At 35.1% G+C, this 23,932-nt stretch overlaps 1 protein-coding gene across 3 annotated transcripts in view; it reads left to right on the top strand.

The window, feature by feature from the left end:
- Positions 1 to 23,932, top strand: part of LOC105499042 (cilia and flagella associated protein 47) — a 469,827-nt gene that overhangs the window by 340,836 nt on the left and 105,059 nt on the right. For all 3 annotated transcript variants that reach the window (XM_011771441.2, XM_011771442.2, XM_011771440.2), the window contains exons 50-52: positions 2,168 to 2,296; positions 7,377 to 7,474; positions 22,514 to 22,689. In XM_011771441.2, coding sequence (XP_011769743.2) covers positions 2,168 to 2,296; positions 7,377 to 7,474; positions 22,514 to 22,689 — 403 coding nt within the window. The remainder of the gene's footprint in view (positions 1 to 2,167; positions 2,297 to 7,376; positions 7,475 to 22,513; positions 22,690 to 23,932) is intronic.

The following is a 23,932-nucleotide window of genomic DNA, read 5'->3' as shown; positions in this document are numbered from 1 at the left end:
GGATGCCCCTCCCCCTGCCAGGCTGCTGCCTTGCAGGTCGATCTCAGATTGCTGTACTAGCAGTGAGCAAGGCTCTGTGGGCGTGGGACCCACCGAGCCAGCCGTGGGATATAATCTCCTGGTGTGCCATTTGCTAAGACCATTGGAAAAGCACAGTATTTGGGCAGGAGTTTTCCGTTTTTCCAGGTACAGTTTGTCATGGCTTTCTTTAGCTAGGAAAGGGAAATCCCCCAACCCCTTGTGCTTCCCAGGTGAGGCGATGCCCTGCCCTGCTTCAGCTCACCCTCTGTGGGCTGTACCCACTCGCCAACCAGTCCCAGTGAGATGAACCAGGTACCTCAGTTGGAAATGCAGAAATCACCTGTCTTCTGCGTCGATCACACTGGGAGCTTGCAGACTGGAGCTGTTCCTATTCAGCCATCTTGGAATAGACCCCAAATGTATAATTTCACAACATAGCTAATATACAATTATTAGTAGTATGTTTTGCATTCTATTTTACACAGTCTGTGGAATACAGTGTATATTTCACACAACACATCTTATTTAGGACTACCAACATTTTAATTGCTCAGTAGTCGCTGTCATATTGTACAGGACACGTCTAAAGTTACAACTTTCAGGACTTTTGGTCACCTGTCTGTCTGTAAAAATATGGAACACATGAAACATCTGTATTGCCTGTCAACACACGAAACACCTATATTTCTCACCTCCCCCACAAAACAAGTTAAAATATTATTTATTTTTCCAAATTAGGCATTTCTTTCTTTTAGATATCTGTCCTCTTCAAGAGCAGTGTGACCAATAGTATCTTACTGTCCCCTAACCAGGAATAATAAGAACATAAATAAAGATGTTATTTATTGAGTTTTTGCTCTGTGCTTTTGGCTAATTGCTTTCATATGTGTTTCATTTCAAGTTGGTTTTATATACACACGTTATTATATCTTATTTCAAGATGATTTTACTTCAAGCTCTCTCTCTAAGGAGACCACACTCCAAAAAAATAGAATTTATTAAAAGAAATTCAGGAAGAGTTTGTTGCTCTCAAGTAAAAACTAAGAAAATATTGCTGTTTAATTTTAGTTCTACTTGTCTTTACAATTAAGGAAGTGTGGATGCTACCGTAATTCAACTACACAGTATTTATAGGCATTGCTGTAAGCTATTTGATTATGATGCGTGACTAGAAACACATAATTTTGTGTGCAAAGGTTTGTTTATGTCAAGCTGGTATTTAGAGGTCAGGGCCCATTTCTGAATCATTTCCATAAGAATATAAACTTTAATTTAAAAATTAATACCAATTTATATAGGTCAATCTTAGTATTAAAAAAATTCCAGAGAGTGACGATTTTTCATAGTAATAACTTTTGGGGTTTTTTGTTTTCTTTTGTTTTTGAGACAGTTTTGTTCTGTCACCCAGGCTGGAGTGCACTGGTGCGATCTTGGCTCACTGCAACCTCCTCCTCCTGGGTTCAAGTAATTCTCCTGCCTCAGCCTCCCAAGTAGCTGGGATTACAGATGCGTGCCACTATGCCTGGCTAATTTTTGTATTTTTAATAGAAACAAGGTTTCACCATGTTGGCCAGACTAGTCTCAAACTCCCGACCTCAAGCAGTCCACCCATCTCAGTCTCCCAAATTGCTGGGATTACAGGCATGAGCCACCATGCTCGGCCTCACTAATAACTTTTATAACAAAGTGTTTAACATTTTATATATTAAATATTTTCAAGAAATTTCATGCTTGGGATATTGTGATATTATATAAAATAAAATAAATATTATTTTAATAGGGTAATAAATAGAGCATTAAAATGACTTAGAAAGAAAATAAGAACAGTTACCCTAGGGCAATAAGTATTCTGAAAGTTGTTGCATTTATTTCATTTTCCACTTTTTAAAAATTATCTCAGAAAAGCTGTTGAAAAATTACCATTTTAATGGAGATTTTGAAAATATTTCCTTAAACTCTTTCCTTGAGCTTTTCCTTAATAGTTCTGAATATGTATCAGGTTTAATTCTAATACTGACATCTAGAATTAATTTTCGCTTTATATTTATATGTTTTAAGCTAGAGTAACTTTAATATCTATAGCTTACCTTTTGTTTTAGAAAACTAAACCCTGATTAATAGGGCATCTTGTACTTTTGTGTTGTAGGTACAGTTACTTTTTCTACTGTAAGAAGGAAATGTGATGATTATGAGGATGACACAGATCAAGATCAAGCACTCTCCTGTCTTGATTCAATAACAGAACAATCTAGCATTTTTGATGATGCAGACGCGTGTAAGTTTATTATGACAGAGTTTCACTATTAGTTTGCATAAATCCAAATCATCATTCACTTTTGAATGAAATAGTTTACACGCATAATACATACCCAAATTTGTATTGCATATGTCTGTAAGAATTTTAATTCAGTATTAACTATATGTAGCATACATTCTGGAGTTCCACTGCTATTAATGTCAATAGTATCAAAATACTTCAGCTAGAAGGGTGCCCACTCTTTCATAATTGTAAAGCTTTACATATTTTTCCGTCACTATACAAAAGCATACAGCAAATTTCTGATAAAATATTAATGAGTGTATTGTTTTAAAAATGTAATATGAGTTGCTTACTTTTCAATATAAGAGATACTAGCAATCTTCCTCATATGCCAAAGAAACTAAACACCATTTTTCCCCCTATATTATAAAACTTTATTTGAATGCTGTTCAATATCATGTCTTTTTAGTACAAGTTCCAAGGAAAATAAGGTGATGAGGAGTTGGAATACTCAGGGCACGTTTCCTGGAAATGGGTGAATGAGGTTTTCTTTTATGGGTGAATAGCAGGGATGCAAGGCCTTAGTAAAGAAAAGTGGCTCAACAGGGGCAAACTTGTGGAGACATTTTAAATGTTATTCAAAAGAAGAAATCTTTATTGAATGAATTTGTATTAGATAGCATTCTTCACAGAAACAGAAATGATGGAGTGTGTGTGTCTGTATTTGTGTGTCTGTGTGTACTGAGAGAGAGAGATAAGATTTGCAATTGACACCATTGTGGGAGCTGGTAAATCTGAAATCTGCAAGGCAAGCCAGCAGGCTAAAAAGTCAATGTCAATGTTGCAGCCTTGAGTCCAAATTCCCCAGGATAGGACAGGCAGGCTGGAAACTCAGGCAGTATTTCTATGTTACAATCTTGAGAAAAAATTCTTTCTTTTTGGGGGAACATCAGTGGTTGTACTTAAGGCCTTCAACTCACTGGAGGAGGCCTACTCAATGGAGGATAATTTGCTTTACTCTGATTATACTAACATAAATATTAATCACATTTCTAAAATAGCTTCACCGGAACATCTAGACTAGTGTTTGTTCATACAACTGGGCAGTATAGCCCAGCAAAGTTGACACATGAAATTAAGCATCACTGAATCCATGGACTAAAGAGTGGTATTTAGAAATATTCAGAATGATTTGGAAGAGAAGTTGGGCCAGTTAGACTACTGCAATGGCAAACTGAGTTTAAAGTGAAGACAACCAGATCTTTTATGATGATGGTGGTGGTGGAAATATAGAAATATCACTAAAGATGAGAAATATTTCAGAGACTAGCATTGGATGACTGTCCTTATAGAAGATAACGAAAAAGGGTATTGATTCCAAAAAATAATAATAGAGTTTGTTTGTATTTTTGTCAATAGAAAAAATAAGACAGAAATTCAGAAAGAAAGAAAAAAGTTTGGGAGACTGTAACACTTAGCAAAGTTTTGTACTTCCTGATGTTGATCTGACATCAAGACATTTATGTAGCAATATCCAGTTGCCAATTGAATCTTTATAGCTGAGACTAGGAGAAAAACAATATTAACATGGGTTGAAAAGGTTTAGGGTCTCTTTGAGTGAAATCATGCAGGTGAGACAAAGGAATAGATAATTGCTGTAGATGTGTTATGCTAAAAGTTAAATCCTCAGTAATATCTAGGACAGAAGAACCATGAAGGAAAACCTTCATGAGGGTTAAAGTGTTCAGAAGAGTTTGAAGGAAAATCAAAATATTATGATTTTATGTTAATAGGCTAAAAAAGACTGATCTCTGATAAACATACTAACCTACATATTAACAAGTTGAAAGATAGATTAAAAGCTAGGAAAAGTGTACCTGACAACATTTAAGGTAGCCCTAGTTCTTCAGACAGGCCTTTTCATATCCTTACTCTCAGACAGAATTAACTTTTCCCCTATAATAACATGGATTCTTTTTTAAAGACTGCTCCACAGTATATTTATTTTCAATTGAGAAATCTTCTAGCTTTCTTCTCATCAAATAAATGAAAGCAACACCTAAATCAGAATGTTTTAACCTTCCAAATAGGAAAATATGAAAGATAATGGTAACACTCACTTTTAATGAGAATCAGATCAAAAGAGACAATCTCATGCATTACAACAGAAATTTAAATTGATAAAAACTTATTGAAGAGAACATTTATAGTATGTTTAAACTTTTAATAATTTTTTATCTTCTTCAATCCAGTGATTCAGTCTAAGGAATTTGTTAGAATATTCAAAGATATACAAAAAATACAATATTTAAGAATGTTTCTTATGTGATATATTGAATAATTGAAACTAAAGTTTTAATAGTGAATATTTTCTGAATAATATAAATGTATACATTTTTACATACATATGAATGTATCAATTATGCATATTGTATATACCCCACTATATTTATGTGTGTATGTCTATATATCTGTATCTTTCTTGATATTTTAAACCTGGAATTTTATACAAATATATTAAGTAGCTGTCATTTTGTCATGAAATTATGAAGGACTTCTATCTTGATGCTATTCAGGAGTTTCTAAAATCACTATAGTGAATGCTATTGATTTTATAATTAGAAAAGTATTTTAAGTTGTTTAAGATTCAGAGTTAAAAAACAATCATTATTTTATTGGTGTTTTCATCAATAAATCATTCACCAATCCCACTCTAATCAATAAATCATACTCAGTGTACATGTTTAGCACTGTAGGAACTAAATCAGCTACATCACAACACTGCCACATGTGATAGTCACAGTAATTATAAATAATAGTTGTTATTGCCCCTGCGATGGTTAATTTCATGTGTCAACTTAGCCAGGCCACAGGGCCCAGATATTTGGTCAGCTTTATTTTTAATATTTCTGAGAATGTGTTTTATGGATGAGATTAACATTTGAATCCATGGACTTTGAATAAAGCAGATTATCCTCCATAATGTGGTTGAGCTTTATCGAATCAGTTGAAACCTTTAGTAAAATAAAATCTGACCTACCCCAGTATACTTCAGATTTTGGGTTTACCAAGCCTCCACAGTTGTATAAGCCAATTTCTTAAAATCTCTCTTTTTTGCTCTCTTCTTTACACATCCTGCTAGTTCCATCTCTCTGGAGAACCATGACAAATATAGTCCCTGTTCCACAAGTGGGCAGACTCTTGAGATTCTTTGCCAAAAATCACAAGCTAATGGTGGTCACATTGGGATTTGAACCCTGGTCTTATAACTCTGAGTCATTCCACTGATCTTTGCACTAACCCAGAGTCATGAAGCAATCTCCTCAGTCATAGCTAATGTTTATTTCCAGAATTATTTTCTCCGTGAGTTCATTGTGGGTTAAAACATTGGAAAGGCCCAGATAAAATATGCATAAGGTACCTAGAAGGGAAAACACTTTTCATTTTAAGAACTTTGATTTATTTTTGAGAAGTCACATTTAAATGTCATAAAACCACTCAAAGTGCTTTTATAAAATTGAAGGAGCAAATGTGAGCAGAGGCTTCCTTAATAATCTCCCATCAGTATAAATTTGGTAACGTTATTTTCTGCACATTTCTGCTTTTAAGGGAATAAACAGATGTCTGAAAAATAAACAAGTACAGGAGTCAGTTCAAAATGTGGAAATAAATTTGCCCTCAAGAACTCCTCATAGTTATTTGGAATAAGAACTCAACTGGGTCTTATTAATTGTAACTATTGTTTTCTCTTTCTCCCTCTTACTAGCTGTTTACTTTAAATATCTGGATTGTTCTCAGGTCCACCAATCTTATAAGTATTTTAGATACCTAAGGTGTTGAAACAGGATGCAAAATAGTACAATACAGGATGGTACAGAACAGTGTAGTGCAGTAAAATATAATGTCATGCAATACAATCCAATACAAAGCTACAAATGCCATACAGTGCAATACAATACTACACAATACGATGCTATTCAGTGTCATACAGTGCCATACAATACAGTACAATGCAATGTAAAACATATACTCATGAAAAACATTTTCAGTAGAGAGAAACACTGAGAATTCCACTAGTTTGGGCTTCTTATTTCATAGATAAGGAAACTGAGGCCCAAAGAGGTTAGCAATTTACCTAAATAAATTAATCTAGCATAACAGTTCTTGAAATATTTTAAACATGACAATACTGATGTGAATATGTATACAATTTACTGAAATTGGAGGACAATCTTAAACCATGACCTAGTTCAACACAGAAAAACAAAAGAATATCAAAGTGGGAAGCTGAACAGAGAGGAAAAACAAAACAAAACAAAACTGATTTTGATGGACGTAAAAAACCTTTTTATGAAGGGCCTGGTAGATGAGGATTCCAATTTTAGCCTGAGGGAGTATGGTGTTGGTTATCATCAGGGGCAGAATTGCCTGCTTTTTAAAAATATTAGGGAAGCAAGATATAAAAATAATTGTGTCACGACTTAGTCTATGCCCCTTTAAGACTTTCCTTGGGCTAAATTCTTAGGATCCTTTTTCAAATTTTCAGGAAACATGCAGTCTCAGTTTCCTGACTTTCTCCTTATACTAGATTCTTATGGTCCTGGAAATGCAGCATTGTGAATTGTAATGACTTATTTAGATATATCTATGTACAAATACATGAATAGTTCGTCAATGAGAAAAAAGATTGGTTATTTCTTTTTGAAACATTAATCCTTAACTTAAAGTAAAACATTCCAAAATTAATTTTATGGAAGAACTCAATGAGTTACTGGCATAGGTATAGGGCCAGGAGCTTGTACAGGACATTCTCTTGGCCACGCAAGGATGGAGCTTCTCTTATTCCTCACTAACTGTGATAAAAACAGCTTCCCACCCTTTCTTCAGCTGTCTTGACAAAAAGTCCATTAAAAAAAAAAAGATTGATTACATGATTAATAATTATGTATATAATAAACTATTAAATTTAAAAAAAAGGAGCAATCTAAAAAGAAAAGATTGAAAATGATGTCTGTTCATGATTCTCAAATGTGTATGTTAAGTATGGTATTCTGAAGTCTATATTTAAAAAGTGGTGTTTTGGTTTGTTTTTCAGATGATAATTTTCACAATTTAAGATTCTGGTACAATCTTGAGATCCATAGCACTCCTGGACCACCCATAGACATTATGGAACTGACATGTATTGCTCTGGTAAGTGCCCATGACATGTTCATAGACTCCGTCATTTTGTGAGCAGTTAGACCTTTTGTTGTATAGTAAATTACTTACTATCCCTAAAAACGTCTGTATCAGATGATTGTATTAAGATAAATTAGTCAATCATAGCAATTTTATTTTTAAATCTAGTACTATGGACTTAAAATGCTTTTGGAAAACATATTTTAGTTATATGTTATCTTATCATGACTGCGTTGATTAGCATTCTATCTGTTTCAAGAGTTACTAAAGCAAACTTACCCTTAGCCTACATGTTTGCTCACACATAGATGGTAAAAACAGGATTGTGCTACTAGACTCTTTCAGCCTTGCTTCTTCCTGGTTTCTACAGCAGACCTTTCACTTGGAAACATATTTGGAGCAACTGGCATACATTTGGGGTTTCCATTAATACTCGGAATAGATTTGTCTGATGTGAATTACTAAAATGTTACTAAATTTGTGTCCAAAATTATTTAATAAAGTTAAATATTAAGAGTCTTATTTTAAATGAAACATGAGTACAATATTGCTATTAGTAATGTTTTAATTAAATTTAGTTTCCTTATTGTTAGTGCTCAGGTATTTAAAATGATAATAATAAATGTTATTTTTATTTTTAAATATGTGGATAGATTTCTTTATAGAATTGATTACTTAGAATCTTGAACTTTGGCTCCAATAAATAGAAAGTAAAAAAGAAAAGATTTAAAATATTATAAGTTTACAAATTGATTATTTGCCCACCTGATTTCTGGGTAAATCTCCATTTAGGCATAGAAGATGAATGATTAAAATTTTGAAATGTGCTCAAGTATAGATTGCAAAAGCATTATCTTCTAAGTGGAAAATTATTTAATATGACGGTAGGATCATTTCACTCAATGAAAATGTCTTATTTCTGTCAACTGGTTACCACTGCAGTGTAAAATCATCCTTAAAGGTTATTTTAAAATATACATTAAAATGTATCCCTTTATCAACACATAGAGAAAAAAATTTACATAGGCTTTGAAAAAACTGAGTGCATGATGTAGCACCTCAGAAAAGGAGAAATTGACTTTCTTATTAACTATATGCTTAAAATAAGAATAAAGATGACAAAATATGCAAAACAAACATACATAAATACAATTTTAAAAGAAATTATAGATGGCCAATTGTTTCATCTTCTCATTAAATGGTGTATAAAGTGACTTTTTCTTCTGCAAGAGCTATTAGTCCTTCAAGAAAATACTGATAGAAATTGAGATTTTTTTTTTTTCTTTTGAGTGCATCTTTTTTTTTTTTTTTATTATTATACTTTAAGTTCTAGGGTACATGTGCATAACGTGCAGGTTTGTTACATATGTATACTTGTGCCATGTTGGTGTGCTGCACCCATCAACTCGTCAGCACCCATCAACTCGTCATTTACATCAGGTATAACTCCCAATGCAATTCCTCCCCCCTCCCCCCTCCCCATGATAGGCCCCGGTGTGTGATGTTCCCCTTCCCGAGTCCAAGTGATCTCATTGTTCAGTTCCCACCTATGAGCGAGAACATGCGGTGTTTGGTTTTCTGTTCTTGTGATAGATGTACCATATGACCCAGCCATCCCATTACTGGGTATATACCCAAAGGATTATAAATCATGCTGCTATAAAGACACATGCACACGTATGTTTATTGCGGCACTATTCACAATAGCAAAGACTTGGAATCAACCCAAATGTCCATCAGTGACAGACTGGATTAAGAAAATGTGGCACATATACACCATGGAATACTATGCAGCCATCAAAAAGGATGAGTTTGTGTCCTTTGTAGGGACATGGATGCAGCTGGAAACCATCATTCTTAGCAAACTATCACAAGAACAGAAATTGAGATTTTTATAGCTCTCAACCTTAAAAGGTGAAGACTGTCACACAGGCTGAGAAATACACACCATCAGGGTACTTTATGTGCATATGTAAGAAGACTGAGCAAAAAGCAAAAACAAACAAACAAAAAACCAAAACCAAAATCAAAAAACCACTACTTATCTCTTTGAGAAATTTCAAATATGTTTTCATTTATGAAATTAAATTTGCATATACCCTTTCAGGAATATATTATTTGAATAAATAATGTACTTTTGAATAATGGCACTTGTTCATTTTTCATCAAGGACTTGCCCCTCCCCATGTATATTATAATGTAATCCTAATTCAGTTTGTACTAATTTCCTATAAGTTTTCAATTTAAACCTCTTTTTGTTTTGGCACCACAGTGGGATATGTATAACTCGTCTTATGCACATATATATTTCTAATTGCTATCATTATTTCTTTTATTATTTGTTATGAACAATTAGCATAGTTATTTCATAAATATACTTAAATAATATTATTTCATGTTCTACTTAGATTAAACACAATTATTGAGTCCCCTTTTCATTGAATAGTTTTACATTATAATGCAGGAGCGAAACCTCTTAACACATAACAGCTGCTAGATAGTTCCCTTTGTTACTATAGACAGGTTTGCTGTATTAATTAAATGTTCACATTTAACTGAGATTTGTTGAGAATGGACATCTTTTTCAACTAAGTTTACCAACTTAGCCTATTGTGGCTAGTGATGTTGCCAAATTATTAAGTTTTCTCACGTTTCTAGTCATAATTGTTGAAGGTAAAAATGTATTCCCTCTTTAACTTTCAGACATGAAGATTTATTTACTAGAAATAGTATGATTTCTTTTAAATAATGCCATCAAATGAAACCTTTGTCCATTCTTTGAAGAAGATGCTTTCTGACTACTTTCAGAAGTATACTGAAATTGTGGTCCTCACTTGTATATTATTTCCTAATATTATTGACTGCATATTCTGTTCAGGTGAATCATTTGAGAAATACTTTATTTAAACTTTATACCTCCAGATGTGGCAATGGTTCACTCAAGATACTAAGCCATCTCTTATTTTTTTATCTGCATCTCAGTTTTTATTACATTCAACTCAATTTCCACATTTTTTCTAGAAATGAGTGATTGATCAGAGTCTCTCTAAAATAGGGTTCATGTAAGAAATACAATCTTGAAACACATATATTTGGTTACTTCTTACTGCAGGTTCCAAAACCAGATTACATTTTCAGTAAATAATACTTGTTTGTTAGTAGTCCTTTCTCTGTTGGTATAAAGTATTTAGGATTTCCTTTGGAAATTTTAACATATAATAGCTGCTGTTCCATTTTGTTTGATCTCAAAAATCTCTTGTATTTTATATAGTTCGGCTATGGGAGAATGATGACAATAACCCACTGTCTTTCCACTGACACTCGATAACTCTGATATATAGCACTGAGCTGTAAACATTTTGTGGAAACAAAACTTAAGTGTGTGAGCAACTCATTATATAATTTACGTTTTAAACAGCCATAGCCTTCAAAATACTTACTTCATTGTCAGTGAAAGTTGCATGATCATTTACTTCTTTCTGAGCTTTTAATTCTATAAACAACCTTCAACTAAATTAACTATATTGTTAATAAAGAGATCCAGAAATATCTCCACAAAATAGCAAAAGAGAAGCACAGTTAAAAACACTGTTAATCCTCTTGGTGTCAAACATAAAAGCATCCATACAAAACAACACAAGTGAGACCAGGTGTGGTGGCTTATGACTATAATCCAAGCACTTTGGGAGGCCAAGGTGGGAGGCTTGCTTGAGCTCGGGAATTTGAGACCAGCCTGAGCAACATAGTGAGACCTTGTCTCTAGTAAAAAAACAAAATAAAAATTTAAAAAACACATGTAAGTTGCCAACCATTTTAAAAAAGTTTTTAGTTTTAGCCTCCATAATGTATTTAATGTTTTTAATGTATTTTCTTCTTTCATCCTTTTTTTTTTTTTTTTTTTTTTTTTTTGAGATGGAGTTTTGCTCTTGTTGCCCAGGCTGGTGTGCAATGGCATGATCTTGGCTCACTGCAACCTCCACCTCCTGGGTTCAGGTGATTCTCCTGCCTCGGTCTCCTGAGTAGCTGGAATTACAGGCATGGGCCTTCATGGCTGGCTAATTATGTATTTTTAGTAGAGACGGGGTTTCTCCACATTGGTCAGGCTGGTCTTGAACTCCCAATCTCAGGTGATCCACCCGCTCCTCAGCCTCCCACAGTGTTGGGATTATAGGCATGAGCCACCGCACCCGGCATCTTTCATACTTTTTATACTTTATTTTTCTAGATGAAAGATCATATATCATAAGGTGTTGTCCATGACATCGAAATTTCTCTTCCTCATTAAATGTTGAGTAAGAAAAATTAGCATTCTGCTTTTAATTTATCCTGATGAGTTGTAAAAAATTCTTAAATACTATTTTTTAATCCAGAAAATATATCTCATGGTCTAATTTGAGTTAAATACAAAAAATGTAGATGTTGCTATGGAAGACTATTTTGATTAATGTTGAAAACACTCATATACAAAAATATTCTATAAAAATTAGAATTATGGTAAAATCTCATCTCTAATCTGCCTATACTCTATTTTAAAAAAATTTAAAGTACTTGTTGGCTCCCAAAAGATATAATGTTCTTCCTAAAATTATAGAGTTAATATACTTGGATTTAATATCTACATTAATTGCCATAATATTTCCTGAATCATTTACTTATTTGTAAATTCTGAATTGATTTTGTGCATAATGTCTATGGCTTTAAAGGTCAGCAATAATTAGCCACTTTCACTTCAACTGACAGTGGAATCAAGGCCATGCCCAGAGTTAAACTGTCAACTGTCTGCACTTCACTGAAGTGCCTAATTAAAGGGAAAAGGATGTGTGTTGGAGAGGGTCTGCTGTCCAAACAAGGTGCTCTGCCAAAAGGAAAGATGCATTTATTCTCTCTTTCTCTCTCAGTCTCCCTCAATCCTCCCATTCTCCCTCCACGCCCTCCCTTCCTTCCTCCCTCTTCTCTTCCCCCTGCCGCCCCCCCGCCCCCCGCACCTTATTTCTTTTTATTTTTTCATCTAAGTCATCTCTGGTAGCCAAGCTCTGTGCTCTGAAGGCTGATTCCTTTTCTAGTGTTCACACATACAACTTTTCCAGTAACGACTCTGTATAGAATTTCAACAAACAAAGCTTTTCAGGAAATTTTTACTCCAAGTTAAAACAAGAATGCTGACCTGTATTTACAGAGTATCTAGGTAGTCATAATGAATTCCATTGACTCTCCTTGGTCGTAATTACTGACAATGCTGTTCTGGTTAGATACAATGTTAACCAGTGTGATTTGCAGAAATGACATGGAAATAGAGATTTAGCTATTTACTCTTAAAAAACAGAGAGTGGGATAAAGAGCTGATTTTAGAAGCCAAACTTAGGTTTGTCTTTACTTTCTGGTAAACTCAGTCGGATTCTGTTCCCTCTCAGGTCAGATTCAACTCCTCCTCAGTGTTCTCATGCTCCATTCTCCCGGGTGTTATGGAGAGGTTAAAAGGAAACTTAGAGGGCATCCTGACTCCAAGTTCAGAGATGGAGGGAATTTGGTCCTTACCATCTTGTCTTGACATCTGCAGTATAAAAGTCTTACTGGCTAGTCGTTGAATATCAAGGGGCTCTCCCCATCACATTTCATGTAGCCCCAAAGGGGCACAGCAGAACATCCTTAAGGCTTTCTAAATTCTAGTGAAAAGTCACTAAAGTAGCTGAGATAGGACAGGAATTTAGGAGGAAGTTTAAGTCTTGGGCAAAGTGTGTGTTTTCTGTCTGTTGCCACCACCAGCTGAGGAAAACTTCATTTATTCTTTCTTGGTTATTAACACTGGCTAGGCAAGTTTTCTTCAAAAACTATGGTTTATATCAGAACAATAGAATCAAAACAGTAAAATATCTGAAAAAAGAGTATGTTGAAAAAACTAGACGAACTTTCTTTTCCTTGCATTCAGGGTATAGCAACCCCACCCAGCGTGCAGTGAGCTTAGAAAGCTTTAGCACTGGAAATTAGGTGAGGGTAATGGAGTGAGGTGACCTGGGTTAATATGGCAAACTATCAGCCTATTGTACCTGATGAGGAAAACCTAGCATTAGCTCTGATGGAAACAATCTAATTTGTGATTTTGTGGGCAAGTTCAAATTTTACATAATGAATAAAGACATCATTTTAAAACTCATATCTTACCTTGGACATTGAGATGAAAAATTATGATTACTTTGAGATATCTCTATATTTCTGAGTGAAATAGTGTTCAGGAGATAGAAAGGAATGGGTCAGGTAAGAAAATCATAACTGTCCATTCCTTCTCATGTAGGCCTTTAAGTCACGAGTATATTAATTAGTTGAAATCAACATCACAGCTATCTGAAAGACCATTATTTCAATTAAAGTTCACAATGAACATTCCAAAGGAAAACAATTTTTGGCTACTCTGTCATTATGAACTATTCATGCCTCTGCCTTCTTCCATAAATGCAGATGAAGAAGAATTGACTGAACATGACATTGGATTCATTTATGCAAGTTCAAACACCTGACATGCAAAAAAAATCAAGGCAAATACCCACTCACTGTGTCAAGAATTACCCCCTGGGGTACCCCATACCCCATGATTATTAAATCATGTGTAATGTATCTTAAGCACTGTTTGCTTAACTCGTGACAAACAGTCTTCAAAATGGCCTGCCTACAGGGTCATTCAGAGTTAACATTTTAATAATTCACACACATGCATATACATATATATGTATACTTACATATATATGTAGAGAATACACATATACACACATATACGGTGGTGGGAGGGGAGCGGAATACTATCTTAAACAGTTAAGCAGGAGGTTGCTTCCTAGGGATCACTCCTTGCAATTAGAAATATTTCTATTGTTAATAGTTTTCCTTTCTCTCTCAAGGTTATGGGGTGTGTCTCAATACAAATTAATAAACTTTAGGCTTTTCCAGTGTTTTCTGGCTTTTTCACAACTCCCAGGTGCCTATTAATGCATCCTCAACATACATGTCCCCCAGTCTGGCATTAGTAAACCACCTTGATTGCATCTCAGCATTCTATACATTTCAGGTCATATGATGGAGGATTGGGGACTGGGGTGGGTATAAGGCATGACGTCATTAGATACAGTGTTGTACAGATGGAAATAGCAAAAGAATGACAATGGTGTTTCTAAGCATAGCTGTCTACATGGTTTATTTGAGTTCTGACTTTTCAATTTAGGAAAATTATTGACCCAGATTATAATGATCACTTCCTCTCAATTACATGATACTTTCAAAATACCCATTAGTTCAGTTTGTTTACTGACTTGGTAATGTTTTCAAATTGAATAAAATTAAAATTGAAGATTTCCTCAATAATATGCCTTACTTAATATTATTGTGTGTTTTCTCCTCAGAAATAATCCTTTTATACTGAACTCATGATTATCTTCTGAGAGAGGGTATGGTGAAAATACTTCATGTTAGTGCATATTGAATTGTCGTTGACTCAATTCAGTGGTTATGTGGAAGTAAATAATCTTTATTTATTCTGACAAAGCAGGAAATGATGAAGTGTTTAGTGCACTCAGTGAATTACACTTTTTCCTCGTAGAGCAGGTATGAACCAGCAACCAAGTGACAAAGTGATAAGGCAATAAAGTCTTTCTCCCATCTGAAACTGCTGTCTTCACCCAGTAACTTTCAAGTAAGGAGGCAGGCTGAATTAACTGGAGACTTTTAAACTCCTTCTGAGTTAGATTTTTACATAGTTGCTTTATTATTTAATTAAAAGTTGTGATTATCCAAGATACCAGACATTTCAATAATTCTATATATTATATAATATGTAATATATAATGTATAATATGTAATACTTTTAATATATAATGCATAATAGGTATATACATACACACAAACACTAAATCATCTCATAAATTGCACATTTTATTTTCTAATGAGTATTTACTGAATATCTCTGATATTCCTGATACTGTTCTAGATGCTAAAGAACAGTGATGAACAATACAAGCAAGGCCCCTATTTGCATGGAGCTACCATTCTAGTGGAGTTAGAAAACGAATAAAGTAATTGAATTGGGATGTTTCCTGGGAAGTTCTCCTGTTACCTTGGATTTTCAAATGAAGTCACAAACCTGAGAATTATCTATAGATAATTATATTTCTTATATATAAAGAAATATAACACATATATTTGTGTTATGAAAGTGGTTGCTGTGCCATTTATTTAAGACTCTCTAAATATAGTATTCAGAGTATATCTAGCTGATACAGCAAATAAACCCTAAATTTGCAATGGCTAAACACAGTAAAAGTTTTTAACAATTGTAACATTCTAGTGAATGTGTCCCTGGTTGGTGGGTGGCATACTCCCTGTTGTGATTCAGGGAGCCAGGGTTGTTCCATCTTGTGATTCCTTCCTTTTTAGGGACTCAGAGGTCCCTACATGTAGCTGGAGAAAAAGAAAGCAGAGAGAAGAGAATTTCCAGTAGTTTTAATGGCCTTGACATACAGGTGACACACCACTTTCACTCACATACAATTGGAGAAAACTAGTGACACAGCTAAGCCCAGGTGAAAGAGGCTCTGGGAAATGGAATCTCTAGTTGGACAGCCACTTCCAAGTGACATCTTCATGTCATGAAAGGGGAACTTAGGATTTTAGTGGAGAGATATTGCAGGATCTGGCCAGCAGCCCACAATGCAATGGAGCTCTCTCTTTGTTCCCAGGTGGATCGGCAGGTTAAGAAATAATAGACACATACAAGATAGTGAAAGCTGAGTCCAGGGGGGTCACCACCTTCTGGTCCAGCGGTGCCAACAATGCACTGGATATGCCAGCATTTTATTAAGTTTAGTGAGGGCGGGGGTAGGTTAGTGAGGGATTTAGGGTCATTTGATTATGAGGTGAGATGATCACATGGGGATGAAGTAATTCTTTAACATAACATCCGTATGCAGAAGTACAGTATACAGAGATAAGAATTTACAATATAGTGTGTGCATCAGTAATTTCTAACAGAGCCTTAAAATAGAAACACAGTATTTCCATAACCTATGATTAGCAAAATATTAATCAGCAGTAACAGTTACAGCAAAAGCTGGTTACAAACAATCCATAGAAACAGGACGTGAAGCTAGACAACCGGTTAGACTAGAAATTCTCAGAAGGGAGTATGCCTTAACCCTGAAGAGGCCTAGAAGAGCAGTGGCAAGATGAGGGCATTTATAGCCCTATCTTATCCATATGGACAGGTGCCCCCCATGCATCCGTTTATAGGCTCTCCACGAGGGTTGCATTCCATTCCCAGAGCTATGAACATCTGCTTTTCTGGGATAGGAATCCTGGTGATGTGAAACCTCCCTGACTGCACATCCATTCATAGGCTCTCTGCAGGGGGAAGCACATCATGTGCTGTTGGCTCATTCTGGCAGTCCAGCCTGGCATTGTCTTTACACAATCCTGCATGCAATTTTGTATTTACAATAATCAGGAGCATTTCATCTTTTATTCCATAGCAATAGTTTCAGGGGGTCTCCCTACAGAGAGATGATGTTTCTGGCACATCAAGGGAGGGGAGAAATCTTTAGCCCATCACCCATTTACAGCTCATATCTGTGGTGGCCAGAACAAAAAGACAGTGGGAGTGTCTTCTTTAAGGAGAGGAAGCTGACAGTTTAATGGCCCTGGCTCTTGGTGAGTTCCTACCAACAGAATGGACCACAGAGAGAGGGAAGGTGGTTAGAGTGAGAGCAAGATGCACTTTCATCGGCACAATTCAAGATGTAGTGGACCAAAGTGAATTTGACGTAATGAAATAAGGCTAGGCTTGAGCTTATTTGAAAGGACCCAGCCCAAGAAACATTCTTCTAGGATGAGAAGACTCCTGGGGATAATTCAAGATAGAAGAAGGCAAAAGGAACCTATATACTCACCTGGATAAGATCAGGTAGCACCAATTAAGTAAGTGGGTATTGTTCTTCTACCTGTCATCCCATTTCATCCTGCAACCTGAAAGAGCCAGCCACATCAGCACCATGATCATAGGAGAGGAAGCTGGAGCAGAGGGTTGAAAAGAGCAGGCCATGTTTACCTCCTTCCTCACAAGCAGTGTGCAAAATTCCCAGACAGGCCTGAGGGTGAGGATGAGGTGCCAGAAGGGGAGGATCAGGAGCAGACTTCAATTGCATGTGAGAAGAAAGTGTTGATTGATTTGAGATTTCTATAAATACCTCAAAGTTAGACTCTTCTGGCACTGGGAGCCACTTTGAGATAATAATAGGGCTGGAGGAAGGCAGCTCCTTCGGGGTTTGGATAGCAGTAGTGAGAGACTTTTCAGATTGCACTCCACTAAGGTTAGTCTATCCGGTGTACCTGTTATAATGACAATAGATGACTGAGGTAAATTTAGACAGTGATAATTCTATGAACAAAAATATTCCAGGGTAACATTGAGGGTGGCTTGAAGACTGTGGCAATGCACCCAACTAGAGAGACTAATGGTGCAGAAGCCCTCAGAACAAAATGAGCTCGGTGGGAAGGGACACAACAAGAAGGAGCATAAGCAGTCCAGAAGCAGGGAAGAGGTAGAGAGGCCACAGCTGGACAGGAAAGATTGCAGGATTGATGGGGTGGGAGTTGGGCTGTTACTTGTGATTAGAGTTTTTGAGGTGTTTGCAGGGCCAGATCTCCTGGGGCCTCAAAAGGCAAAAAGAAAGATTTTAGTCTATGTGCATTTAGCCAATAGAGGGTGTAAACGAAATGAATGACCTGATTTAATTTATGTTTTTTTTTTTTTTTTTTTTTTTTGAGACGGAGTCTTGCTCTGTCGCCCAGCCCAGGCTGGAGTGCAGTGGCGCGATCTCGGCTCACTGCAAGCTCCGCCTCCCGGGTTCACGCCATTCTCCTGCCTCAGCCTCCCGAGTAGCTGGGACTACAGGCGCCCACAACCGCGCCCGGCTAATTTTTTGTATTTTTAGTAGAGACGGGGTTTCACCGTGGTCTCGATCTCCTGACCTCGTGATCCGCCCGCCTCGGCCTCCCAAAGTGCTGGGATTACAGGCGTGAGCCACCGCGCCCGGCCAATTTATGTTTTTAAACTTCTCCGTAAGTTCCTTCCATTGTAAAAAAATAAACATATAACTTATATATATGTGCTAGGTGCAGCGGCTCACACCTATAATCCCAGCACTTTGGGAGGTGGGTGGATCATGAGATCAGGAGGTTGAGACCATCCTGGCTTATACGGTGAAACCCCGTCTCTACTGAAAATACAAAAAAATTAGCCGGGCGTGGTGGTGGGCGCCAATAGTCCCAGCTACTCAGGAGGCTGAGGCAGGAGAATGGTGTGAACCCAGGAGGCAGAGCTTGCAGTGAGCCGAGATCGCGCCACTGCACTCCAGCCTGGGCAACAGAGCGAGACACCATTTCAAAAAATAAAAAAAATAAATAAAAATAAAATAATATGTATGTGTATACATATATATACATAAATGCTGAAAATATCTAATATTTGTTTTAAAAGTGTGTAGGTATTCGAACTTCCTCTGAAAATCTTTATAATTTGCAAAATTCAATACAACTGTTTTTATATATTTAAAAAGAGTATTCCACTTTTACATGAGTGGTTAAGTGTTTTAATTATTTTCAATTTCAGCATTGTGAATGTCTTTTCTGTTTTAAAATTTTTACTTGTATTTCATGGGATTAAATATGCATTATTTAGTCCTCTTACAAAGGAGTCTGAGAAATGGAAGCAATTTCTTTAAACAGCCATTATGTTTGCTACCATATTCTTAAGTACAAGCCAGAAAAAATATTGGATACCTTATAAAAGAATGCTTTCTATCATTAAACCTAAAAGAGCCCATGTGAAGATGAAAGAAAGCTTTAGAAGTCATCATGTAATGTTCAGCCATTACTGTTTTACTTGAGTTTCAAAAAAAAAATCAGTCAAAACTGATTTATGTTTAATTCTGAACACAAATTAACTTTAAAAGCCTACTCATGAAAGTGGAGGAATATGCCATTTGCAAAACAGACACCAGCCAAGTATTTCAAACGCTTTTATAGATAAAGTATTCACAGAATTCAATGGACTGTGTACTTCTCATTTAGTAAGAGTTCTTTATAAAATGAAATGGAATATGAGGTGGCAAGATAACTTAGCCAAAACAATTAATATTGTTTTAAATATAATTTTAATGTTTTATTTTGTATGTTATTTTCTCAAAATGGCTATGCATTTCTGTAATCATACAGATAACCTAAGAAAGTTGTTTCAAGAATAAACATGAGTTTTGATCATCTTATAAAATGAGAGATAACAAAAATTTCTTCTCTTTAACTTACTGAACATATCAAATACTTTAAAGATGTAATTTTACAACCTTAAGAAATATTGATATTTAGAAAAGCAATCTTCCCTGAAATTTTGAAGATATTTTGTCAGGTGGATATTTAAAATACAAATTATTCATTATGTTTAAGGTGTCATTTAAGTTTTTCTGTTTAAACCTAGAAGAAAATAATATCCAAACAATAATGAAATTTAGAAATCATTTTTGTAATATTATAGTTACATTTGAGATACTTTCTACCATACTAGAAATATAGTACAGTTAATTAGAAACTTAAAGCTTTTGACTGTAGTGAAACATTTATTTCTGTTGAGTCTTGCTATTTTCAAAACTCCAAATAATGAGATTCCAGAGATTTTCAAGAGATTGCAGTACTGGTAACTCTAAGCATTCAACGATTGCTCTCTGGAAGGCTGCTCTGTGAAGGATTTTGAGGATGTGTCCAGACCTACTGAATAAGAGTGAAGTGATCAGTCAATAGTATTTGTCATGGATGTTGCAAGGATGCCAAGGAGGAGCTGTGATTTAAGTGCTCCATAGACACCATCCATATTTCCCACTCGTAAGATCTGGCCAACTGTAGAATGTTATGACACTTTGGTAGCACGAGGGCATGGTCTCGTTAGATAGGTTGTAGTTTACACAGAAAATAGTAGGTTTAATGTGATTTTGTTCCATTTTGTTTTCAAGACTTATGTATGTAATAAGACCTCAGGTAGTTCTATATTCCAATATTTATTCCTCTTTAGACCAGAATCTAAATCTAAATCTAATGTGTAGGTCTCAACATGTGAGTGGGTCAAAACTAGCATTATTTTTTTCAGGAAATAGAATAGAATAAAAGGTAGTAGAGAGTATCAGAAAATATTACATGTGGTAAATGCAGGGATTGTTTTGTAAAACTTTTGTGATATATATATGTGAACCATATTGTGATATAAAACAAATTATTCTGGGTTGTGGTTCAAACATTTTGAAACTCAGTGGTTTAGATTCTAGCATTTTTACTTCTATGACAGGCTATAGCATTCTGTTGAACGGACTCTGTTCTTCTCTGAATAATGTCTGAGTAGTAGACCAGGACAAATGTCTAGGCCAAATGTGTCATTTCCATATTCTGTCTTAAGCCCTGAGCAAAATCTCTAGGCTCATATTGGGTTGATAGTATTTGTTACCTTGGCATACCCTTTTTTCTAGTTGTTCTTATTTTTGACCATTGGAAACTTATTTGGAGGCCAAGTCCTGTATCAACTTTATAAAATATGCCAGGTTACCCAGGAAATTAGTCACTGGTCAGTATTTTATGTTTTACACTTTTATTTTTCCTTCTTTATAATTATAAGCATTGAATATTTTGCTGTAGATGTTTAAATGCCCACTTATTTTAAGAATTCATAATTCTAATATCTCCTGAAACCACTGTAGAAGACTATTTTTTCATTGCATTTATAATCAACATTGATTTCTAATAAGTGATATCTGCTCTAATCTAATTGTTACTTTGTATATATGCTTGGTTTCCATCTTTCTTCACCAGACGTTGTTCACCACACTAAATGTTGTTTCCATTCCTCTAAAATGTAGCATTCCTCCAACTCATTTATTTATTAGAGGTGATCAGGCAAATATTCTCAGCTAGGTCCTCTGAAACAGCCATAGACAAAGCTGTAATATCTACCTTGAAGATATGTTCCCAGAAGCTTAGTAAGAATTTTTTGTCACCCCTGTAAAGTGATTTGATAAATTTCATAACAGCTCCATGTTCTAAAGTACGTTTATTACCAAGCTTTGATTTATAATTGAAATGCTCAACCTTCTCCATTTCTTTAGGTTAAAACATTTAGGCAACTGGAATTTGTTAAAATTGAGATGCGTCCTGTCTACTAATTATCTTTACTACATTTTCTTTAATTATAGCTTTTGACGTAGTGGAGATCATGGCTGAAATGGGGTGCATTACAAGTCATTAGCCAGGATGGGTCAGTATGAGGATCAGGAAATATCTTAGAACTTAAAGAGTGCCTTCCAGAGCTAAGACAGTGTACCTTGGGGGAAGGACAGGACAAACAAGAACAGAAGGAAGAAATCTAAACAGAAAGATGTATCATCAACATAATTTGACTTTTTAGTTTAGATTGTCCCTACTACTTGATGCAAAGGTACGTTGTTACTTTAAGTGTTTCCTTTGAATCACAGCAGCAGCAGCATCATGTGGAAACTTTCTAGAAATATAAATTTCAGACCCCATCCCAGATCTACTGAATCTCTGGCAGGGAGAAGGGGTGTGGGGGAGAGGTTGATAAAAGTCTGTCTTTTAGCAGACTCTGCTGGTTATTCTTAAGTGTGATAAAGTTTGAGTACCATTCCTAGAGTAAACACTGAAAAATGGACCTCATAGAAATAATGATACCAGTGAAAAATATATTTTAAATGTAATTTTACAAATAGTTTTCATCCATTTAGTTACATGGATCTCTGTGTAGTATTTGCTGTTGAAAAAAATAAGGTTACAATTTATCAAGGCTAATGAAAGAAAACATGTAAGAGATTCAAAGCTAGTGAGATGTATTCAACAGTGTATCAAGGAAAAAAATAAAACAAATGGCCTTATATTATGTAATAATTTCCTTTACATTTCCTTTCACAGTATAATGACTCCATGCTGACACTAAAAGGTGATTACATATTTGTTGTATAATTCTAGGACAGCACTTGCATTGAAATACCTCTCTCTAATCCAAAAGATAGAGCTCTTCACTTAGATGTGCAGTTAACGAGTGCTGCCCTTAATGGTGATAATGAAATTATCCTGAGTCCACTACAGTGCACCAAATATATTGTATGGTATTCTCCAGCAACTACAGGCTATAGCAATGAAAGGTATGGTTTCAGTGTGGCATTATATTTTATTGTTGAACCTTAGAAATTAACCTTTAAATTTTACTTTTTCTTACACGATAATCATTAAAATTACACTTGCTCATAGTTTTAATTTTGTTTAATACTAGTCCCTGAAAAAATGTACTGATTTAATTGGAGTTAGTTTTTGCTTGCTTCAGTGCAAAAATAGTAGTTATCAGAATATCAAATTAAATAATTTCTACATTTCTCCTTTTACCCCCTTTCACTTCACTTTTTACTAAGTAAACCTTTATGGATGCAAAAGCTGAACCAAATGAAAACAATTGCATGAGGACTAGGGATTAAACTTTCAATTTTGTTGATGAAAATTCATATATTTTGCTTCTTAATTAAATACAAATAATTCACTTGGAGGACATAGAGGAATTAAAGTAATTAATTACAGTCATAATGTCCTACAATAAATATCTTGAACTTATTTCTGCTAACTGAAATTTTGCATCCTTTGACCAGTCTCTCCTCAAAGTTGGTGTCCCCTCCGCCTCCCAGCCCCTGGTAACAGAGAGTATAATAATCATTATACTCTCTGCTTCTGCGTTCAATTTTTTTTTTTTTATTGTTATGCTTTAACTTCTAGGGCACATGTGCACAACGTGCAGGTTTGTTACATATGTATACATGTGCCATGTTGGTGTGCTGCTCCCATTAACTCGTCATTTACATTAGGTATATCTCCTAATGCTACTCCCTCCCTCCCCGCTCCCCACAATAGTTCAATTTTTAAAATTCAACATATAAGTGAAATCTGTCTTTCTGTGCCTGGCCTGGCTTATTTTACTTAATGTAACATCCTTTAGAATAACTCTTATTGGTGCTTCAAGTACAGTTTCCTACAATAGAAACCAGTAATTGTTATTTTAGCGAAACAGTAAATAAATGAATACATCTGTGAAATTTTAAAGGATAAAAATTATTATTCTGTGAAGCATGAAAATAAGAATATCACATATTATAAAAGACACTATTTTGAAAAAATTACCATTAGAAATATGGGCTGATCTTTTTGCCCCAATGTGATTGCACAGGCTTTCTGAACATATACTGAATCTTGAATTTTCTTTATCAGCATACATTAAAAAAATTTTTGGCTAATACTTACTATCTGCCTACTCTGCTATCATCATTGGGGCATGTATTTTACATACATAAAATTCTCACAGCAACTGTAAGAGGTAAGAGTGATTCCTCCTATTTTATAAAT

This window comes from Macaca nemestrina, chromosome X, assembly GCF_043159975.1.
Source record: "Macaca nemestrina isolate mMacNem1 chromosome X, mMacNem.hap1, whole genome shotgun sequence".
NCBI classification, from domain to species: domain Eukaryota; kingdom Metazoa; phylum Chordata; class Mammalia; order Primates; family Cercopithecidae; genus Macaca; species Macaca nemestrina.
Note: the sequence above shows the minus strand (reverse complement) of the source record. Positions and strands in the feature narration are given on the sequence as shown.